We start from the raw sequence: 22,898 nt of genomic DNA, 5'->3' as shown, positions 1-22,898 counted from the left end.
CTTAAAGGCACATTACGCCTCAGAAATGAATATATTTCTATTTTATTTATTTTTTTTGTAAAAAAGGGCAAATATGTGTTTTATAATGTTGTAGTAATAGATATTGAACATGTGATATTCTTATCACATAGCAAAAAAATGAGTTTGAAAAGAAAATATGATTTGTGTAGCAAAATGTCAACAAAATGGTTATTTAACATCCATATTATCATAACTGTACTGTACTGCAAAAACAACAACAGATAGCTCTGATAATGAGAAATTCTTTGGATAAAAAATATGAAAGCTTTTGAAAAATAAAAGTGATTGAATTTTTTTAGGCTTAATGGGCCTTTAAAACAAATAGTTACAACAATTTAAAATGTATGTATAAGTGTCATGTCACATAACATAACTTGTTATAAAATAATATAATCTTATTTTCATAAAAGGATTGCAATAGCTTGTAATTATACAATTAACAATATTAAAGTAACTCCACTGAGGTTTATAAGCCTAAAAACATAACATTCTAATTTTCAGATCAATAAACATGAGCACTTTAAACAGAAATATAAATTAAAGATAACTAAAAAATATACAAGAAATTCATTAAAAATTGTATGTTTTTACTATTCTCAGTCCGATTTGATTGAAAAGCGTTTAAACACTTTTGAATTTTGGGTCATTTTTCACTATAATAATCATTATTCTGGAAAAAGGGAGCAAGCTAATGATCTGAAATTTTGCTTATAAGTTATTAGTATAGATCTACATCAAATGGAGTAATAATCTCAAAAAAATTATTTCTAGTCCCGGCATGTCAAGAATCCTCCGTGGAGTACCTTTAACATGTAATATTATGTACCATATACATTCAATCAGAATTTCATGAAGAAATACATTCAATCAGAAGTTCATATAAAAAACACATTCAATCAGAATTTCATGTAAGAAACACATTAAATCAGAATTTCATGTAAGAAACACATTCAATCAGAATTTCATGTAAGAAACACATTCATTCAGAATTTCATGTAACAAACACATTCAAACAGAATTTCATGTAACAAACACATTCAATCAGAATTTAATGTAACAAACACATTCAATCAGAATTTCATGTAAGAAACACATTCAATCAGAATTTCATGTAACAATCAGACATACGTAACATATGTTTATATAATATTATACCATAATTATCTTCACCTTGGTATATACTTATATCAGCAAGTATAAAAACTAACATAACATTCATAACATGTAGTTATATCATAACTGTCTGAAAGCATTAAATCTTTATTTTAGCTAAACCCAGAGGTACTGAACCCAGAGGTACTGATTCCGGTAAACTACATTCATCACGAATGAAGTGTAAACATGACAAGTATCCATTGGTTACCAAGTACAGAGGATAACAACATAACTTTTGAGTAATTTCATGTTAACAATACATGTAAACTAACATATCATAATTATGTTAATATCAGCAGAAATATAACTTATGTATACCTATAATTTTATAATGTCTTCCAGGTACTAAATATGACATATTGTTTAATTAGAAAATTCTAATTCAACCATTACATACATTATCTATGAACCTAAATATCTGATAGTATATAAACTTATAAAACATGGCTGTCTGTGTGAGAGAGCATATTGGCATCCGAGAGCTGGTATATATCCCTCAGGTATAGCTGAGACTTATACATAGGGGCTCTGATTTTACATAAACTTATAAAACATGGCTGTCTGTGTGAAAGAGCATATTGGCATCCGAGAGCTGGTATATATCCCTCAGGTATAGCTGAGACTTGTATATATCTCTGAGGGGCAACTGAGAACTGACTTATGCCGAGAACTGGAATACATCCCACCACTGATGGTAGTCAAGAACTAATATATAAATATCCCCCAAGGGGCTGTTTAGAACAGGTATATATCCCTACGGTTTAGCTGAGAACAGGTATCTATCCCTGAGGGGGAAAACCAAGAAATGGGACATATCAACCAAGTAGTAGAGAACGTGTATATACATTCGAAAGGCAGCTTAGAACTCGTATATATTACCAAAGTGGAGCTGGGAACTGGTATATATCTCCGAGGTGTAACCGAGATGACAATAAAGCCATTTGAAGTGTCAATAAGCACTTGCGCCTGACAGCCATGTATATTTTACCTCAATTGTTCATTTCTATTAAAGATATGTACATGTATGAACGTATAATGAAATCATATTTACATCTATGGTGTATAACTTGTTTTAATTGAAAATAATGTTATAATGTCTTTGTAATAACAGTATATACTAGTACATCTAAATTTACAGCAAAGTATATCTATACTTGCCTAGTGTTTAAAATTATCATTCTAACACAAACAGCAAAAAGTTCACTAAAAGGAGCTCCACTGAGTTCCAAAAGCCAAAACAATAAAGAATAAAAATAGAAAAGTCAAAACTGATTAATCAGGATATTCAATAAGGGAAAAAAAATGATACTAAAGAAATATACTCGGAATAAAATTGAAAATCGATATAAATGAAGTGTAATTTTCAGACGGACTTTAGCTATAAACATTTAAACACTGTTGACAGGACAGTGTGCTTGACTATCCACAGTGATAGATAATGCAGAATTTTCTAATTTCAAAAAGGGAAATAATTCTGTCAAATATCTATGTACTCGGACAGTGACTTTCCATTACTCTCATATATGTGTGTGAAGTTCTAATCCACTCTTATACGTAAAAACTTAACCAAGATTTTTTAAGTCGTAAAAGGGGAATAAATATGAGGAAAAAAATATCAGAGGTATGGGATTTGTGTTAGTCATGTTAAAGAACAAGAATGTCAATTGAAATTTTCATTCAGTAGTTTTTTAGATACCAACTTGCACACATAAAAGTAACCTAAGTTTGACGCCAATGCAGTAAGTACTATTATAGCATTAGCTATTCATTGAATAGTCGAGCTAAAATGATTACTAGTATTTTGGAAAAACAAAGTGAGCAAATAATCTGAAATTTTGCATACAAATTTTATACATGAAAAATAATATATCTTCTTCAAATAGTATGAAACCTAAACAACATAACTCCCGTCCTATCATGTCAAGAAATTAAGAAAATATTATCCTCAGTGGAGACCCTTTAACGATACTGTTTGAATAATACTGACTAACAGTATTAACTTGTACACATTTATGGTTTTCCATAATTACAATTTGTAAATTTTTACAATCTTTACAATATAAAACAATCAAAGAAGGAATCTCTAAAATATAACATGTAAATGGTCCTCATCTCAATGAAACAATTTACTTGTCCTATATATCATCTAACAGGTATTTATATATACCATTCCATTGTCCTATATATCATCTAACAGGTATTTATATATACCATTCCATTGTCCTATATATCATATAACTGGTGTTGATATAAATAATTCCATTGTCTAAATATTGTATAACAGGAATTTACATATAACATTCCTTTGCTTTATATAACATATAACTGGTATTCATTTATACCATTCCATTTTCCTTTATATCTTATAACTGGTATTGATATATACCATTTCCTTTGCATATTTAACATATAATATACATATATGGTATTTTTATATACCAAACACTTGTCTTATATATCATATAACTGGTATTCATATATATCATTCCCTTGTCCTATATATCATATAACTGGTATTCATATATACCATTCCCTTGTCTTATATATCATATAACTGGTATTGATATATACCATTATCTTGACATATTTCTCATATAACTGGTAATTACATATACCATTCCCTTATCCTATCATATATTATATAATATAACTGGTATTTGAATGTTATATTTATCTTTTACTTTTTCTGACCTTGTACATTAAATTTCTGTTTTATGATATTTCCATTCAAATTACTTATTATATTTACTTATTCATTAATTTATTTACTTGCTAATCTGTTTATCTATTTATGTATTTATAATTCAAAGAACCTATTACTTTTTCAAATTATACTTTTCACAAACTATCCCTGATCTTTAAAAAAACAGTTACCTATATTTTCTTTATATTTCACTGCATTTCTTTCATTTATTTATTTATTTAATTACACATTTGAATATTACTTTCATCATTTTCAATATTACTACAATGATCAGAAATTGATATTTAATGCACTGTTTTTGATTATTGGTATTTATCATATTGTATTATATTCATTATTTAACATATCAATATGTAACTTTAGTATCATTTTTTGCTGATTAATTATGTCTTTTATCGTGAAATAATTTAGATAAAGCACTATGTTAACTGCATGTATTCTATCTCACTATGTTAAAAATTCAGATCAATTTTTTTTCAAAAATGAAAAACCAAATTTATCATCTCTTTTAACAAGAAATCGTTTAGTTTAAACACTATGTTTTTAACTTCGTGTATCTTTAATCACTTTTTTGTTGAAAATTCAAACCAAATACGACCATCACGTTTAACATGAAATAACTGATCCTTTACATACTGTAAAGCATCATTTTCCTTCCCTCCTTCAAATCCTTGTGATGTCCATGTAAACCTATCATCATTAAACTCCTCACCATCTCCTGTAATATAACAGTTCTCTAAACTAACATCTACAGTATGAGGAATACTAGGAAGACTATCAACAAACATCTGCCATGTTGTCAAACTCATAACGACTTCATAAAGCTCAATGTGCTTTAAACTCTTCATCTCTAAAGGTAACTGTATTATATTGTCAGTTAACCTACAATACCATAACTCAAGCTTACTGAGATTGTGTAACAATGGTAATACTATGACTAGTCTCTTTGTCATGTTGGTATGATATAATCGAAATCTTTTGTCATATTCTCCGAACAAGTTTAGTTCTTTTAATTTGTTAGATTTTCTAATAATATCAAATATTTTCTCATAATTACTATTTTTCAATTCATCAAATTTAAATATTTCAAGGTTTGTAGTATCAGCATCTCTCACACTTACAGAATCATATAAATAAAGGTACTGAAGTTGTTGATGTTTTGATAAATTTACATCATGCTGGTTCTCACACTCACATTTAACTTCATAAAGATGTATGTGTTCAAGATGACTGGTTGTCTCAAGAAAATTACAAAGTGTAGTAGTATCATCATGACTCATTGTTATATGACGCATACTTATTGCTACAAGATTGATCATACTAGGTAGGTTACAACTAACTGTTTTACACACTGGGTAATACTTGCCAGTGTAAGAGACATGCTCAAGAGACAGAGCTTTTAATGTTAAAGTATTTACTTTAATTGTCTCAGAAACACAATTGTTCATCTCATCAATCATCTGTTCATTACTCTGTGTACTATCACTTTGTGTACTTGATAACCTTTGTGATTCAAATCCATATTCTATTTCAATTTTTTCAAGATGATGAAACATTGGTAAATATTTTGTAAATTTAACATTATCCGTGTTGATGTTATGTACATAAATAGACAGAACAGAGTTAGGAATAATTTGATGCTGATCAATACTTAAACAAACAATATCACAATCATCACTATCATCAATGACCAAATCTTCTATATAAGATACATGATTACTTCCTTTACTACATGATGCATTTAATTCTTTCATTGAGTCAAACATAAGCTCTTGAATATCAGTAATACAAGTATGATGGCTATAAATGTTACTACTTATTGTTCTCCTGTATTCTTGAACACGAGAGTCTTCTGACACAGTATCATATGTGTATTTTGAAACATGTATTGCTAATCTAGGTTCAAGACCAGATAGCATAATGATAACATTTGACTGCTCTAATATGTCATTTACTGTTGCACATTTCTGAAAAACCTCATCAATAAACTTTTTGGCTAATTCAACGTTTCCTGTACTATCTGACGAACCAATTTTTGCATTGAAATTGATACCAATATACACTGCAGCCAGAAATTCTTGCATTGTTTTGTGAATAAAAGAGAACAATGAGCTTTTAGGTTTAGATACAGATAAAGAAGGACATTTATCTTCTGTCAAAATTCCCAGTTTCAGACATGTTTCTTGCACTTTTTGTGATATTTTCAAATCATCAAACACAGATTTGTCGAATGTTAAGGACTTATCCTTCGGATAATTGAACAATGTCTCATAAGCCAAGTGCGACACACCATATATAAGAAGACTACTTAATCTACATATCTCTACATCTGTTAAATACTGAGGGAGTTCAACATTCTCAGAACTTTCCATATATTCTGTATTATTTCCTAAAGTTTTATTGATATTCCAGGTGAAATAAAGTTCTAACATACCAGTATAAATAGCACACCTTGAGGTTTTATCGAGTTTACCATCGCACCATAAACAAATCAATTGCTGCAGCATAATTGGTACCTGTTTCAGGCCAACCACAGACGGTATCCTAAGCTCTTGTTCACACAAATTAGGATCTAATGATTCGTTCAATGCTGTTATTGTTTTCCTAATCATTTCTTTTTCATGTGTTTCGTCAAACCCCTTTAATTTCAATAATTGATGAATCTCTCTATTACTTACTCTCAAACTGTGAATTTTCCATGGCCGTGATGTAGTAACAATGGTGTATTTCTTTGTAAAATCACGTTCCGGAAGGCCTGCCTGGAACTCATTCCTAGTCTCACTGTCAAAAGACCATTCATCTAAACCGTCAAGCAAAATAATAATCTTTTCAGAATCATTTTCCAGAAGTTTACTTAATTTTTTTATCTTATCATATCGCATTTCAAGCATTTCTTGGATACTTCGGATCTTTATGTTATGTCTAAGAGAAATATAAAACATGAAATCAAATTTCTTCATTTCCTTGACTCCTTCAAACTCATTATCTTCATTGTGTCCATCACTGTGTGCCATACACCAACAGTTGATCAAATATTTACAGAAACTACTCTTACCAGACCCTGCATCTCCAACAACATAAATAAATTTCTGTGGTTCCCCGTTCTTTGTGAAAATCTCTGACATGGACTCTATATCTTTTTCCTCAGACTCCCCTCTGTTTTTTTCTATCTTTATTTTTATAGTGGGTCTTATATAAACGTCACTGAAGTTATAATTTTCCTCATCTGGTTGTAAAGGTATTGCTGATACTTTAAGCACATCACTGCGATAATGTTTTATCAATTGAGTACGACAACCTGAAATTTATTGAAAGCAAAACTCACAAATTATCTTAACATAACAAGATTCCCTCACAAACTAGAGAGTTCTCTGATATTGAAATGATGATTTTGTAGTAATTAAGTGTTGTTTTGTAAAAGTATAAATTAAATACAAAGATATATGTTACAATTATCACAATTAAGGCAATTTCACCTGTTTTAGCTTTATAATATTAAACATGTATTATATGAAACATACCTGATTTAGCCTTTCTCATATTCTATATAACATGCCTGATGTTGCCTTTTCATAGTCTATATATTCTATACAACATGCCTGATTTAGCCTTTTCATAAAACACGCCTTATTTACCTTTTTCATATTCTATATAACATACCTGATCTAGCCTTTTCATATTCTATATAACAAGCATAATTTATCTTTTTCATATTCTATATTTATAACATACCTGATCTAGCCTTTTCATATTCTATATAGCATACCGTATTAAGCCTTTTTATATTCTATATAACATACCTGATTTAGCCTTTTTATATTTTATATAACATACATGAATTAGCCTTTTCATATTGTATATAATCCTCTAGAAGATGTGATCATTATAATAACTTTAAAAGCCTGACTACGGATATTCAGTTAAAATAAAGAATTGCTATGTCAAAAGTTCGCCTTTCAAATCACAGGCTGAATATTGAATTAGGTAGATATAATAATGTTATAAAAGAAAATGGTATATGTAACGTTTGCCAACAGTTCAATGATGCAAATGTAATTGATTGTGAATACCATGCCTTTTTAAATTTGTTAAATTTGATACTGTTAGACAAATGTATTTATTTAGCTTATATATATATGTACTCACAGGCATTTGCCTTTTGTTCAATAAAATTATTATTATTTATTATGGAACAGAACTTCAAAATTTCTATGCTCTTTTGTCTTCTCAAAACCCTGACATTGTTAAAAATATATCTATTTACATCTATCATCTTATAAATATAATTAATGATACTTAAACTTCACAATATACAACTACTTGACATTTTATTAACTGTTATACCTTATGATGTATTTTGGGCCGGAGGCCTTTATGTACAAATAAATGATTTGAGTTGAGTATAACATACCTGATTTAGCCTTTTCATATTTTATATAACATACCTGATTTAGCCTTTCCATATTCTATATTACATACCTTATTTAGCCTTTTCATATTTTATTTTACATACCTCATTTAGCCTTTTCAAATTCTTTATAACATATCTGATATAGCCTTTTCGTATTCTATATAACATACCAGATTGTGCCTTTTCATATTCTATATACCATACCAGTTTTAGTATTTTCATTTTATATATTACTTACCTGATTTAGCCTTTTTCATATTATATATACATACCAGATTTCGCCTTTTCATATGCTATATAACACACCTGATATAGCCTTTTCATATTGTATATAATATACCAGAGTGTGCCTTTTCATATTCTTTATGACCCACCTGATTTAGTCTTTTCATTTTACATATAACATAACTGATTTATCCTTTTTATTATTCTCTATAACATACCTTATTTAGCCTTTTCATATTCTATTAAACATACTGGATTTTGCATTTTCATATTCTATGTAAAATACCTGATTTAGCCTTTCCATATTCTATATAACATACCAGATTTAGCCTTTTCATATTATATATACACTGTAAAATACCAGATTTAGCCTTTTTATATTCTTTATAACATGCCTTTTTTTAGCCTTTTCATATTCTATATAACAGGCCTTATTTAACCTTGTCATATTTTATATGACATACCTGATTTAGCCTTTTCATACTCTAACTGTTTTTGTTGAGGAGAATCTTCTACCTTGAGTCTTTTTATCTCCTGCAACAAAAACTATAATACAAATAATTGTGTTTTATTCAGTAATTTTCAAAAATGTCTATTGTTTTCAGTAATTTTAGTGCATCCCAATATATCTCAAAAACATCTTAATCAAATTTTCTTCAATGAAAATCAATTTCATTGCAATGCAAATAATTGTTCATTTTGACATTTTTGGTACAATCATGCAAAACTAAATTTACAAATGAGTATTAAAACGTTCAACAAGATATTGGAATTGAGGGACAATAAAAAGTTTAGTGTAGCAGTTTATGACGAGATATCGTTTAAAGTAAAAGTTTACAAACAGACAAAAGGCGTTAACAAAAGCTCACCATGTCACTTTGTGATAGGTGTGCTAAAAACAAAACATTCTATAGTCCATACTTAGTTATGCTACCTTTACCCCATTGATACACCCTATTTATTTTAGATTTCTTATTTGCAGTCAAGTCTTTTGTTGCTACATTTGAAACATTAAATGTTAAGATCTATAGCTATATTTATATACATTAAATGTCATGTGACTATTGTATAGTATATTTGAATTGTACAAATTGTAAGATGATGTACCATGTACAAATCTTGAATAAAATTTCTGTTCTGTTCTGTTCTAAAAATTAAAGTTATGAAAACTCAACGCGATCGGTGACGGCTAATTGGTCAGCTAATTACTATTAATATTTTCATCGAACAACCAATTCTAAATTGTAAAACACGGATTTTACTGCAGACATATTCTAAAAGTGCTCCTACCTGTCAAATGTTTGTGTTTTTAGTGAAAGCCGCCTCGTGATTTCACAAGTGTCAACAATCATAACAAAATATATAAATGTGTGAAAAACTGTATTTCCCAAACAGTTTTTAGCGTATGCAAGTGAAGTTAATTATAGGTGGGACATGTATTATCCAATATAATCGATAGAATAATGTAACACCCTGTCCTTACTGAGATGGTGTATACGCTTCACCGTTGATATTTTGACTGCATTGAATTGACCTTGAACTTTTATAATCAGCAATTAAACTAATAGTTACAGTTAGATGTAGTTTGTTTCTTTGAATTGAAAATCAACACAGAAAAGATTTACACAAATTAGATTTTACGTGTCGGGGACAAGGAAAAGTAACGGAATACAATAGCTTGAAAATTTGAGAAAATGTCAAACATGAAGGTAATGGATCAAAGCTGTTTTGTCAATATAAATATCAGAAAGTTATTTTTTTTTATTTGAACATCTAATGAGATGATCACAGTGTTATAATTATTAAACATTTATATAAATGAAGTTGAAAAAACTTCCCCACTGCAGAGGAAAGATGATATGTATAAAGTTTTCCTTTGTTATCATGCCTTGTCTTAAGAGATCGTTTTGTTAAGTGACCATTTCTAGAAGGTTTAACATTATAGAGGCATAATTAATAGGTCCTCAGTCAAGTCACATTCCTATTTAAAGAAAAAGTTATAAATTAAATAATAAAACTGAAGCATAGCTCTATTTCACCCATGATTATGATTTTCATAACTTAGGCAATGCTTCATACTAAATACTTATCACTTTAGCCATGAAGCCTAAGGATGGGCCATTGATTTCGTAGGGGCATGATTTATTTTACTTTTTGAGAGGACTACAAGCGGATCACTTCTGTTAAGGTTGTTCAAAATATATTTTGTTGTTTTGGCCCATATGTTGTTAAAAGGAATTGTAGATAGTCAAGTTCAGTTACAGATCAAAGTTATCTTTAAAGACGTTTTAGGACTTTTATACATATATAGGCAAAATTATAACTGTTCAATAGAATTCCTTAAAACTTGGCATATTCTTAGGCTATGATTAAGCTCAACTGGAACCATCACTGAAGATGAGTAAAACCCCCCTCAGCAACTTTGACTTTTTGAAAACTAAGTGGTCTGAAAATATATTTGAACTCAACCAATAGTAAGAGAAGTATCAACTGTGTACAAAGAATTATTTCAATTAATTGAAATTACAACCGGTGTCTTCAAATAAGCTTGCTATACATCAAGTTTGATTACAATATCTCATTCCTAACTCTAGTTATTGTCCGGAAACCATTTTTCTATATTTAGTAACGATGACCCTGACCTCGACCCCGGGGGGTCGAAATGCAATACCAACCGGGGTCTTCATGTAAGATGCTATACACCAAAGTTGATTAAAATATTCCACTCACAACTCTAGTTTATGTCTGGAAACCAATTTCTATTTTTAGTCATGGTGATCTTGACCCCAGGGATCCAAATGCAATACCAGCCTGGGTCTGCATATAAGCTTGCTATACACACACCAAGTTTGATTACAATACCTTATTCCAAACTATAGTTATCGTCCAGAATCCATGATGAGGACCGACAGACAGACAGACGGACCGACCCACAAGCTGACTGCTATATACCCCCTTCTTGTGTGGGGGTTATAAAAATGTGGGCCACCATCCTTGTTATTGAGTTATCTGCTACAAAATTAATCTTGTTTGCCTATATAAAGGGCACACTACCTACATTTTGCTTAATTTATATAGTTTACTTATGTTTGAGTCAGTGTACAAAATTTCAATAAAGAAAAAAAAAGAGTAGATTGACTTTTTTCCACTTTTTGTGAGATTTTTCTTAAAACAATAACTTTTTTTTCATTCAAACTGAAAAGAAATAACAGAAACAAGAGCTGTCACCCAAGTGACACATGCCCCCGAAAATGTTTATTAAGCATGCAGGTATTATGAAAAGAAAAGAGAATGAAAGTAACTAATTGCTAAATTTTGTTCTTTGTATTACTGTACCTGTAATCTCTAATTGTGATCTCTAGCATGATCCTTCAAAATATAAGTGTGACCTTGACTTTTGAAGAAGGGACCAAGTTCCTGGACACAACAAAATATTGTTATGAGATAGACATTTGTGCCAAATTATTACAAATTCCCTCAATGCATGATAAAGTTACAGTATGGACATGATTGTTGTGTAAGTGGGGACAGACGGACGTGAGCCTTAGCCGCCACACATTGTCTTGATGTGGTAGACATTTGTGCCAAGTTATTTTAAAATCCTTCCATGCATGACAAATTTGTAGTCCGGAGATGAATGTGTATCTTCAAACTCTTCTCAAGAGAATGAGTACCTTCATATTATAAGTGTGATCTTGACCTTGAAGGTAGGGACATTGGTCTTTGTCGCGATGTATCCTTCAATGCATGGCAAAGTTACAGCCGGACATGAATGTGTGTACATATAAACTCTAATTGTGATAAGTGAACTTCAACATGGTTGTGTGACCTTGACCTTTGAGGTGGGGACGTAATTTTTGAACGTGACACATCGTCTTTATGTGGTAGACATCTATGCCTAGTTATTTTGGAATCATTATATGCATAACAAAGGTAAGTCCTGACACGTATGTGTGTACCTATTTACTCTAATGGCGATAATGTGAAACTTCAAAATGATAGTGTGACCTTGACCTTTGAGGTAGGGACGTGGTTCTTAGACACAACACATCGTCTTGATGTGGTAGACATTTTGCCAAGTTATTTTAAAATCTCTCAATGTTTGACAAAGTTACAGTTCGAACACGAATGTAGTGGGGATGCACAGACGGACGGACGTGGGTGTATTGGAATACATGTACTGGTATATCAACTTGAAACAAACAAAAGGAAAACATTTTTACCTGTTTTTGCTCTGTTATAACTGCCTCTAGTTCAGTAAACTTTCTTTTCTGTTCTTTCCCAGCCTCAAGTTGTCCCTCTCTTTCTTTTCCCAACTGTCTTTCAAGTTCAATAAATTTATTTTTGAGCTCCTCATATTCCTCTTTAGTTGCAGCATTTTCGGTAATTTCCCGCATTTTTGTCATTTCATCTTTGATTTGTTTCAAAATTTCTTCAGAGCATTCAGTAGTGATAACAAAGTCTTTTTGCTTTAGCTGATGAAAAAAAAATGTTCAATTTTCTTTCAGAGATAAAATGTAGCTATATCATATAACAACATTTTTATTTCAAAATTATCTCAATTGTTTTTTATTTTAACTCTAATACTTTTTCTGAGGGCTTCAACAATCTGCTTTTAAGGCAGGATTTGTGGAATAGTCATTTGCCAGAATTCTCTATTTTCATCACATTTGTTTTTCTTACCTGTTACTAACAAGCTTAGATCCGTATTTTTGTAGTAGTAGGTATTTCATTTGATTTCATCAATATAAGTTAACTTAAGGCAGTTGTTACTTAAATTTGACTAAAATGAAGTACTAGTAACCACTTCGAGCACTTTTTTCTATTTAACTCTGTAAATTTAGTAAAATGTGCTTATTTCAAGTTATGATAATTTAACTCTTTAAAGGTTTCAAACTTATAATTTATTATGTACACTTACATCTTGAAATTTCCCGACAGCTTGTTGTGCATCTTGTCGATGTAAAAGTTCCATACTATCTTGTAGAACAGCTATCATATCATCAATATATGAATTAGCCTTACTCTCCTCTAACTCCATAGTGCTAGAGTGAAAAATTTCGTTCCGGTACTGCCGTACCTAATATACAGAAAACAAATAATACAACATTCACATAAATACAGTGTTCAGCAATGAGACTAAACACAATTCCTAAGTTGAGAATTAAAACTGTAATAAAGGAGTTATTTAAAGTACTTACCATAATAATCATTATAATTATTATTGTGTTTAAACTTCAGATTATATAAAAGCAAATGGAATAGAAATGGTTTTCTGATAAATTTTATAATTATTTTACTGAAGTTATGGTATTTAGGTGTTGCGTTTACTTATAAAGCACAAATCACCTATTTCTGTACATAATACAGTGAGGCTTAAAATAGAAATAGTTTTTGTTTCCTTCCCACCAAACTTAGAGCTAGCGAAAAGATTGTATTGCTAAAATATATTTAAGAATACAACTTAATGCGTAACAATTTTGAATCATTTTAATTTATTCATTTGTTGCAAATTGTTTCTCTGGCAAAATTAAACTGCATTAACCTCATAGTTATATGGATATAATTTTCATCTTTGTGCGGTAATGGGTAAAACTCTTATAAAAAATTCAACTAGAACTATCACTAAATGTGACTAATGCCCCTGCAAGACTGCTTCGGAAATGAGCATGTTACTAGTAACAGTATACCTTGTAAAACAATTGAAATACATTTATGGTTGTGGGCAATTAAGTATAGGTTAGAGTGCATAGTGGGTGTTTTTCGTAAATAAGAAAGCTACAAAGGAGCGGAGCTTGCGAAGTGGCTTACAATTGGCTTAAAAAAATTGGCGAGTTGGGTTCTTGTATATTGCATTTCCTCTCAATGTGGTTGGCCATTGATGAAGTTTTATTGAATTACTCTGCAATTAGTCCAGAAAGAAAAGGAAAAGAACAAAGGGCAATAACTCTATCAATACTGAAGATGGAGTTATGGTTATTGTACACTGCACTTTCTCTCATTGCACTTGAATATTGTATGAAGTTTCTTTGAATTCCAACCATTAATTTTCAAGTTATGCACTGGACAATAAAAAGTAACAAAGGGCAAAAACTTTTAAATGAGTCAAGAAAGAGTTATGATTTCTGTACACTGTGCTTCCTCTCAATATACTTGACCATTGTATGAAATAGTATTGAATTCCAACGAGTAGTTTTCAAGTTATGCTCTGGACAAGAAAAAAGCAATGGCAAAGCAACAAAGGGCAACAACTCTATTATTACTCTGGACAGAGTTATAGTTCTTGTGCACTGCACTTCCTCTTATTGTGCTTGATCATTGTATAAAGTTTTTTTGAATTCCAACCAGTTACGTTTTAAGTTATGTTTTTTGAAAAGGAAAAAGTACCCAAAGGGGGGCTTTTTAAACTCTGTATTTTTGTAAAAGTTTTTGGGTTTTTGGGTTTTCTTGTGCACTGAAAACCTTCCCTTTTAAAAATGGGGCCTAGAAACTGTAGGGAAGTTGTATTGAAATTCCAACCAGAAATTTTTCAAAAAAGGGTCGGGGAAAAGGGAAAAGTAAAAAAGGGGCCGATAACTTTTGAAATTTAGTAAGAGGGAGTTAGGGTTTCTTATGGCACGGGCATTTCCTTTATAACTGGGGTTTGGGACCATTTTTATAAATTTTATATTAAATTTCCCAAACCCATTTGTTTTAAAAGTCAGGGTTTCCGGAAAAAAAATCAAGGGGAAAAAGTAAAAAAGGGGAAATAACTCTGTAATGAGTCAAATGAATTTTATGGTTTTTGTACACTGCATTTCCCCTTATTGTCCCTTGGAAATTTTGTATGAAGTTGTTTTGAATTCCAACCAGTGGTTTTCAAGTTATGCTCTGGACAAGGAACAGTAACAAAGGGCAGTGACTCTGTAATTAGTCACGATGGAGTTATGGTTCTTGTGCACTGCACTTCCTCTCAATGTGCTTGACCATTGTATGAAATAATATTGAATTCTAACCACTAGTTTTCAAGTTATGCTCCGGACAAGGAAAATGGAACAGACCGCTGGACCGACCGACCACCGGGTGACTCCTATATACCCACAAAACATTGTTTTTGGGGGTATAATAAAGAGTTAACCAATAACTGCACTAAGGTAAAAATATTCTCCTTTGCTTTTATACTTAATTAACAGACTTAATATTACAGTAAAGTTTAAATATTTTTATTAATTCCTACAAAATGTAAAATAAACATAATAATTATAGTATACAAATTTAGTTACCTTTGAAAAAAGATTGTTTGGTCAACTTGGAGGTAACATTGCATCCAATGTGATCTATGAAAGTACTTGTTATTTATGATAACATGAAGCAACCCAGTACAGTCAGTGCTGAATGCTGATGTCTTGTCCTTGTACCCGGGAGCATTTATAAAACATTTGCAAACGTCCCACGGGTCTGTTGACCACTGTTTGACATCACTGTTTTTCCAAAAAGGTGCCGGTGGCATTGATGCATGATACTGTATAATGCTGTCATAGATGGCACCACATACGTTGTTTGGACAGGGGTTCTTATTATTTGGAAAGCAACAGTTACATTTATCTTGTTTGAGGGGACATATCCCTTTTGAGACTCGGACATGATCTGGCTTGAAAGTTGTTATCTGACAGGAGCTGCATGGCACGTTTGGTTGAGGAGTCTTTGTTTGTTGTATTTTGTTTATAATATCTTTGTGCTGCTGTCTTCCTATGTCATCACAAAATGGCGCAAGTCCCTCTTTAAGATAACCCAAGCCTAGGCCAGCCTTAACCCACTGCCGGTATTTGTTGTTCTTTAAATGTATCTCATGTCCCATCGTTGATTTCTTAAACAAAACACAAAAATATTCTTCACTACAATTTGTAAGAATCCAAAGAAAACCAGAAAAACATATATTTGAAGTTTGAACTCTAGCCATTTGGTTTGTTTTATAAGAGAATGTTTTAAGTTTTTACTATAAACAAATAAAGACAATCAATGACCCCAAGGGCGGGCCAATTTTAAACCCAGGGCTTTTATTTGAACACACTTGGTAGACACTATCTAGAAGATGTTTCATGCCTTTTATCTAAAGTTTGAAGTATGGATGAAATTGGCATAGCGGTTTATGAGGATATGTCGTTTAAAGTAAAAGTGTAAGGACAGACGGACGATGGACGGACGGACAGCGGATGGACGGACGGACGGACGGACGCCGGATGAAAAGCGATCACAAAAGCTCACCGTGTCACTTTGTGACAGGTGAGCTAAAAGTAACATGTTTCAAATAAAAGTATCTGAATTCATGGGGAGATAATGCACGTATTATTTCTTATATCGTTCGTTCTCAACGCTTCCTTGTCTTGGGAAAGGATATATCAAATAGTGTTGCACAAATCACATTTTAAAAGTGTTTATAAATTTATGAACATACCAAAGTGCAAAAAAAAAATGTTGACTGTTTAAAGGTCAATGATCATAACAAATGTTTAATAGAAACCGTGATACAATGGTTTTTTACCCCTCCCACTTTGAAATAATGAAAATACACGGTCTCACACTTTACGAAGTCAAAGATTAGCGACAAAAGAGAAAGATAGTGATTTGAAACAGATGATTAAAATATTCATTTCCTACACTATGCCACGATTAAAAGGTAATCTTTTCGCCCCTACCATAATTTTGATAAACCTATGCAATTTCCAAAAGACGTAAATTCAAAACCAAATGATGCTAATTTTCTTATTGATGTAACTTGAACAAATGACTTTCGGGTTTTCCTTTCTTGTGTCGTCCTCAATTGTCTATGTGGAGTCGCAGAAACACTTGCAACATTTGAGCAGTATCGTTCGGGCTGCTATGGACCTTACGCCCGCATCCGTAAGGAGTTGACATTGCAAATTTACATTAACATACACATGACGTCACTTAAAAAACATGTCATTTTATCAAAATTATCTTGAAATCATTCTTTCTATTTTCCGATTAAATGTTTGGAATGTTTCGACGTAAGATCTTACACAGGGTAAAAAAATTATTTTGACGCGCATCTGAATTGGAATATTGATTTGGCATTTTATTTATACTTTATATGGGCAAATTGAATTGTTTAACGATGTCAATTATTAAATATTTTGTGTCAGTGTTTTTACATAGTTCTTCATTTTAGCGAAATATGATATCTATCCTGTCGTTTTGAATTAAAATAAGATAACGTTTAAATGATTCAAGTTAAATGAATATTATTTATGTAGATACTTTCTTAATCTGAGGAAAAAATTGATCTGAAGTTTTCAAGGCAAGCAAGACAGTATGATCCCTTAACTTCTCGACCCCTTACAATATTAAGATGACTTCTAGACCTCTTGACACTAAGACCCATTTAACATGATTTTTTTGACTAGCAAGTAAGGCATGAACGAACACAGCAACGTTTGCGTAAACATTATGTATAAAGCATGAAACAACAAAATGTGCTTATGCGTGATCCAACAATGCGTAAAAAGCATGATCCACAATTATAGCTACCATTAAGAATAGACCAAATATAAACGAGCTTCCGCATCAAGCTAACGTAACATCTTAAGATTATTAAAAAAAATTAAAAAAAAATTAAATAAAAATTTTAACAGGCTCATAGCATTAACAAACATTACGACATTATTCCCTTAATTGCCTTTTTTATTCATGTGTATTTTCCAGTAAAATTTGTTGAAATGAATTATGGGGCAATTTAAAGGCAGCTTGTTTGTGTCTTCCTCTTGTATGAACCGAGTACAATTTATTAATAGAATCACCAATTTTTTTGAAATTAATACCAAAACAGACCAAATAATCTTTATGTTTAGTTTTGTTTAACATAGCAGTGTGTCTCGTTGTTAAGCGTTTTATAAAGGTTTATCAGTCAAAACCACTATTTGTAATCAATAAATGATAACGACTGAGGTTTGAAGCTCAAGTATGATAAAAACATTTGAACATGAAGATAAAGGTAACATATGAACAAGATGTCGAATGAATGCATTTATTTTCATTTTTCACAGTATGCACTTGCCACTTAAACAAAGCAATGTATGCATTTCTTTTATCCTAATATCCTAAAGTCATTGTCATTGCAAGTATTATATGTAGGAACAGAACACAACCTGTTGATTGCCGAATTCAAAGTATTCAATAGTTCTTATATACACAAGCCGATCTGTCATCATGTGAATGCCTTTTACTTTGCAATCTATTCATATCAAGTATCTGTCATTGTAGGAGGAATTTATGTGGAAATATATGAAGGGGGTATTTCATAATAAGAAAGGAACAAAATATATATTGCGTCGCAAAAACGTTAAACCACATGTAGGCAAAGGTTATCACAATTATTGTCGACAACGAGGACTTGTTAAGCTTAATGAAAATATTTCTGTTTTGAACCTGTTGCGACATAGGATCACACACAGGACCTAATAAAATAACTATTTTGTCGCATCTGAATTGAATATTATTTTGGCTATATACTTAAACTTATGTTGGACAAAAAGTAGAATTAAAGTAATTTAAAGCTGCGTGCTTTCAGATTAGTCAAAATATTTCAAGAAAATCAAACTTCGGACACGCACTAAATTTGTAAAAAAGGTAAAAGTTTCAGGATTTAAATAATAATTTATATGTTTTGTGCGATAAGTGACTGATTTTAATCATCATATTTCTGCTGCGTTACTAACGCAGTAAAGACTATTTTTGCATATTTTGACCTCTGTTTTGGTAATGTACATGAATTGTAATTGTTTGCAATATGTAAATTACAGTCTTTGTTTGATTCACAATATTCATGTCAAAAGTTATTTTTAAAATTTTCATGAAAATTAGAATGAATCTGAAGTCGTGCTGCTTTAAAGGTGTCAATATTTAAATATAATGAATGTGTAAGCGTATTTTGAATACTCCTTTGAATAGAATAAAATTTCGATCCCACCATTTTAACCGAAATAAGATAACGTTTTAATAAAGGCCAGATAAAGCTTAAATATAAAAAAGAAAAAAACGAGTTGAATTGATAAAAGTTTTTAAATGTTGTAGTTTATATATTTCATACAATAATAATTGGCAAGGAACTCCAGAATATAAGCAAATAATATTGCGTGGAAAAAACATGAAGGAAGATATAATAGCTATAGAATATATCAAACTTTTTTGGCAGTATTTGTAAGTTGGCAGTAGAATAATGGTAATGTTTTACAAAAAAAGAAGTATTGACAAGTCATGAATAATTAATTTGATTAAGCATGAGATCGTTTGAAATAAACAAAGTGGCTTGAGCATTAACCATTAGAGAGAAATAAGTTTAAACCATTACAATGACATCATGATCAGCATAATCAGAAAAAGTAGGCTAAGTATGAACCAACAAAGCAACTTAAGTATAAACATAAAGTCTGAAGCATGAACCAATATAATGAGCTTACGAATGAAGCAACATGATGGCTTAAGCTTAAAGATCCTGAATGTTTTGTGATTTATATTGTTACTGTGTGTATACCCCACTTGCAAAACATTATATATGTATATGATTACGCAATTAAAACAATTTTCAAACATCGAAAAATATATAAAATGGGTACTTCAAATATGTTTTCACATTATATTTAATCAATAAATTATATGCTTTAATTTCTTATTGGGAAAATTTACTGAGAATTTATAGAAAACAAATTTCTAATAACCCTGCTCCCTTTATTTACATGATATGTTAAATTCGGTATTATTTTTATAAATAATGCTAATTGGAACTTACAATATTGACAAATCTTCATATTTATTAAATAAAACCATGAGAAAATTGTTTTACAGGATCTTTAAAGGGACTCCACTGAGTTTTTCTGACATGACGGGACTGGAAATATTTTTTTGAGATTATTACTCCATTTGATGTAGATCTATACTTATAACTTATGTGCAAAATTTAAGTAATTAGCTCTCTCCATTTTTCCAGAGTAATTATTAAAATATTGAAAAATGACCCAAAATTGAAAAGCATTTAAACGCTTTTCACTCAAATTGGACTGAGAATAGCACAGACATATGATTTCAATGTATTTCTTGTGTATATCTATGTTATATTTTATTTATATTTCGGTTTAAAGTACCCATGTTTATCTATGTGAAAATTAAAATGTTATGTTTTAGGCTTATAAACCTCATCGGAGTCCCTTTAAATCTATATTATGGGTTAAGCATTTATGGACATTCATGTATACGCATGCATGGTTTGTATAATCAGATTAGCATGCCTATTATTGTCTGTATCGATTCCCAATTCTTTGTATATATTCATTAATATGAATATAAAGGTAAACTATTTAAATAATTATTATATACATGATTGAGATTTTTTTATTTTACAAACTTCTGCTCAAGCATAAAAAGAAATGCATTACTTATTTCTGGTAATATCCGCACAAACTTTGTAATTGCAAGTATTATACGTATAAAAATCAACATATAGCACTGCCGAACATAAAATATAAAATAATTTAAAAAAAAAGAAAAATAATGTCATCATGTGAAGGGCTTTTACTTTCCAATCTATTTACATCAAGTATCTGCCCATGACTTTAAGGAGAAATTTATGGGAAAATTTATAAGTGAGTATTTCATAATAAGCAATGAACAGCAACAGTTCATACTCCCTCAAGTAAACCTTTACAATAAGTTAAACATCTTAAGAGCAACGTCTTTCAGGAACAAAATAAATTTCGTATATGATGTATATGATTGAGTTCCGCCATACCGAGTTTTTACTGTAATTAATTTCTCTACATGTTTTGATATAAACATTATTCAATTACTTAAAATATACATATATATGTGTTATTGTGGCATCGTTAAAATCGTGTATACGAATTTGAAATGAAAAAAATATTAAGTAAAAAAACTCTTTTTTTCTCATTTCTGTATAGGTATTAAAACGCCCATTTAAGCCCACTCCTACTTTCGTTTTCGACGAACAAATTTTACGGCCATTTAAATATGTTGTCAATTAAGATGGGTAATGGTTTAGCAAGCTACATAATTTTCTAAAAATGATCAACCAATAAAAAAATCAATATTTACCTCAATTACTCATATATTTTCCGTAGAGTTTATATAATTAAATCCAGGACTTAACTCCGCCATTGCGATATAGACACACAATTTCAAAGCGCATGCGTCATTATCACATGATGAAATTGTTATCAATCACGTGACTACTGAATTGTTAGACGAAAATCAGGTCATGTCAAAAGTATACTAAATATTTGTCCTCTTTGTTTACCTTATGATAAAATTATCTTCCATAGACATATCTTATTGACGAGATCGTCTTACGTGCTACTGGTTATCCAGTAAATATTGTAAAAATACTCGAGTTGACAATATCAGTAAAGGAATCATTCCTGATGGAAACGGAATTTAAAATACCAGATCAGGTGGCATTTAAGATGAGTTATGAACAATAGTAGATCTAAAATAATTATCAGCAACATCAGCAATATCAATACTTCTCTGTACTGACGACTTGCCAGATGAATCATTAAAGTCCTTAAAGCAGTATTGACTAACAAAAATTTTAAAAAGAAATATCCCGCTACATCCGTTACGCTTAACATAATAATAGGATAAATCAACATTAGATATCGACGTTAATGGACCAAAGACCCCTTTCCCCTGATAACAGTAGGCCACACAGGAACAAAACAGATAAAATGGTGAAGGAGGGAGATAATTTTCTTTAAATAAAAGTGTGTTCATACTGAAAAAAGATACATTTTTTAATGACGCGCCTATAGATTAAGACTTATGTTTCCGTACAACGCAAATTCAATGACACGTCTATAGAACGCTAACAGTTCTCTGTTTATCGGACATGATGCCATGGCACAATATGTACATGTATGTATAATACTGTTTTTACGGACTCGGAAATACAGCACGGATATGTGCTAAATAATTTTATTCGAATCTAAGTCTTACGGAGCAAAAACTAACCGCAACATCGTTTTATCAGTATTATAATTGCAGTTGATAATTTTTAATAATAGCCTATAATGTTCTTCCTATTGGTGATGTTTTATTCCTGTCATTGAATCTATTAAAATAAGAAAAGTAGAAGCCACATATTTTTTCTGGTATTTTTATGCTCCCCGAAAAATTTCGGGGGAGCATATAGTCGGCGCCTTGTCCGTCTGTCCGTCCGTCCGTCTGTCCGTCCGTTTTCTTGTCCGGAGCATAACTTGAAAACCCTTGGAGATAATTTGTTTAAACTTCATACAGTGGTAGAGGGCATTGAGGGGGAGTGCAGTGTCAAAGAACCATAACTCTATTTTGCCCGGTTTTTGAATTATCTCCCCT

At 30.9% G+C, this 22,898-nt stretch overlaps 1 protein-coding gene and 1 long non-coding RNA gene across 4 annotated transcripts in view; one reads left to right on the top strand and one right to left on the bottom strand.

Annotated features, from left to right (window-relative positions):
- Window positions 1-2,696: 2,696 nt before the first annotated feature.
- Window positions 2,697-3,474, top strand: LOC132758626 (uncharacterized). The gene is made up of 2 exons (XR_009629604.1): window positions 2,697-3,329; window positions 3,374-3,474. It is a non-coding gene; the product is annotated as an uncharacterized LOC132758626 (long non-coding RNA).
- A 428-nt stretch (window positions 3,475-3,902) lies between these two features.
- Window positions 3,903-22,898, bottom strand: part of LOC132758625 (uncharacterized) — a 101,247-nt gene continuing 82,251 nt past the window's right edge. For 2 of the 3 annotated variants that reach the window (XM_060750317.1, XM_060750318.1), the window contains exons 5-6: window positions 8,981-9,050; window positions 3,903-7,178 (exon numbers count right to left, since the gene is read on the bottom strand). In XM_060750317.1, coding sequence (XP_060606300.1) covers window positions 4,444-7,178; window positions 8,981-9,050 — 2,805 coding nt within the window. In that variant the 3' untranslated portion in view covers window positions 3,903-4,443. Of the gene's footprint in view, window positions 7,179-8,980; window positions 9,051-12,739; window positions 12,992-13,437; window positions 13,597-22,898 lie in introns of all 3 variants that reach the window. The other variant, XM_060750319.1, reaches the window with a different exon arrangement.

The sequence above is a fragment of the Ruditapes philippinarum genome, unplaced genomic scaffold (genome assembly GCF_026571515.1).
Source record: "Ruditapes philippinarum isolate M1 unplaced genomic scaffold, ASM2657151v2 ctg5689_1_1_1_1, whole genome shotgun sequence".
NCBI classification, from domain to species: domain Eukaryota; kingdom Metazoa; phylum Mollusca; class Bivalvia; order Venerida; family Veneridae; genus Ruditapes; species Ruditapes philippinarum.
Note: the sequence above shows the minus strand (reverse complement) of the source record. Positions and strands in the feature narration are given on the sequence as shown.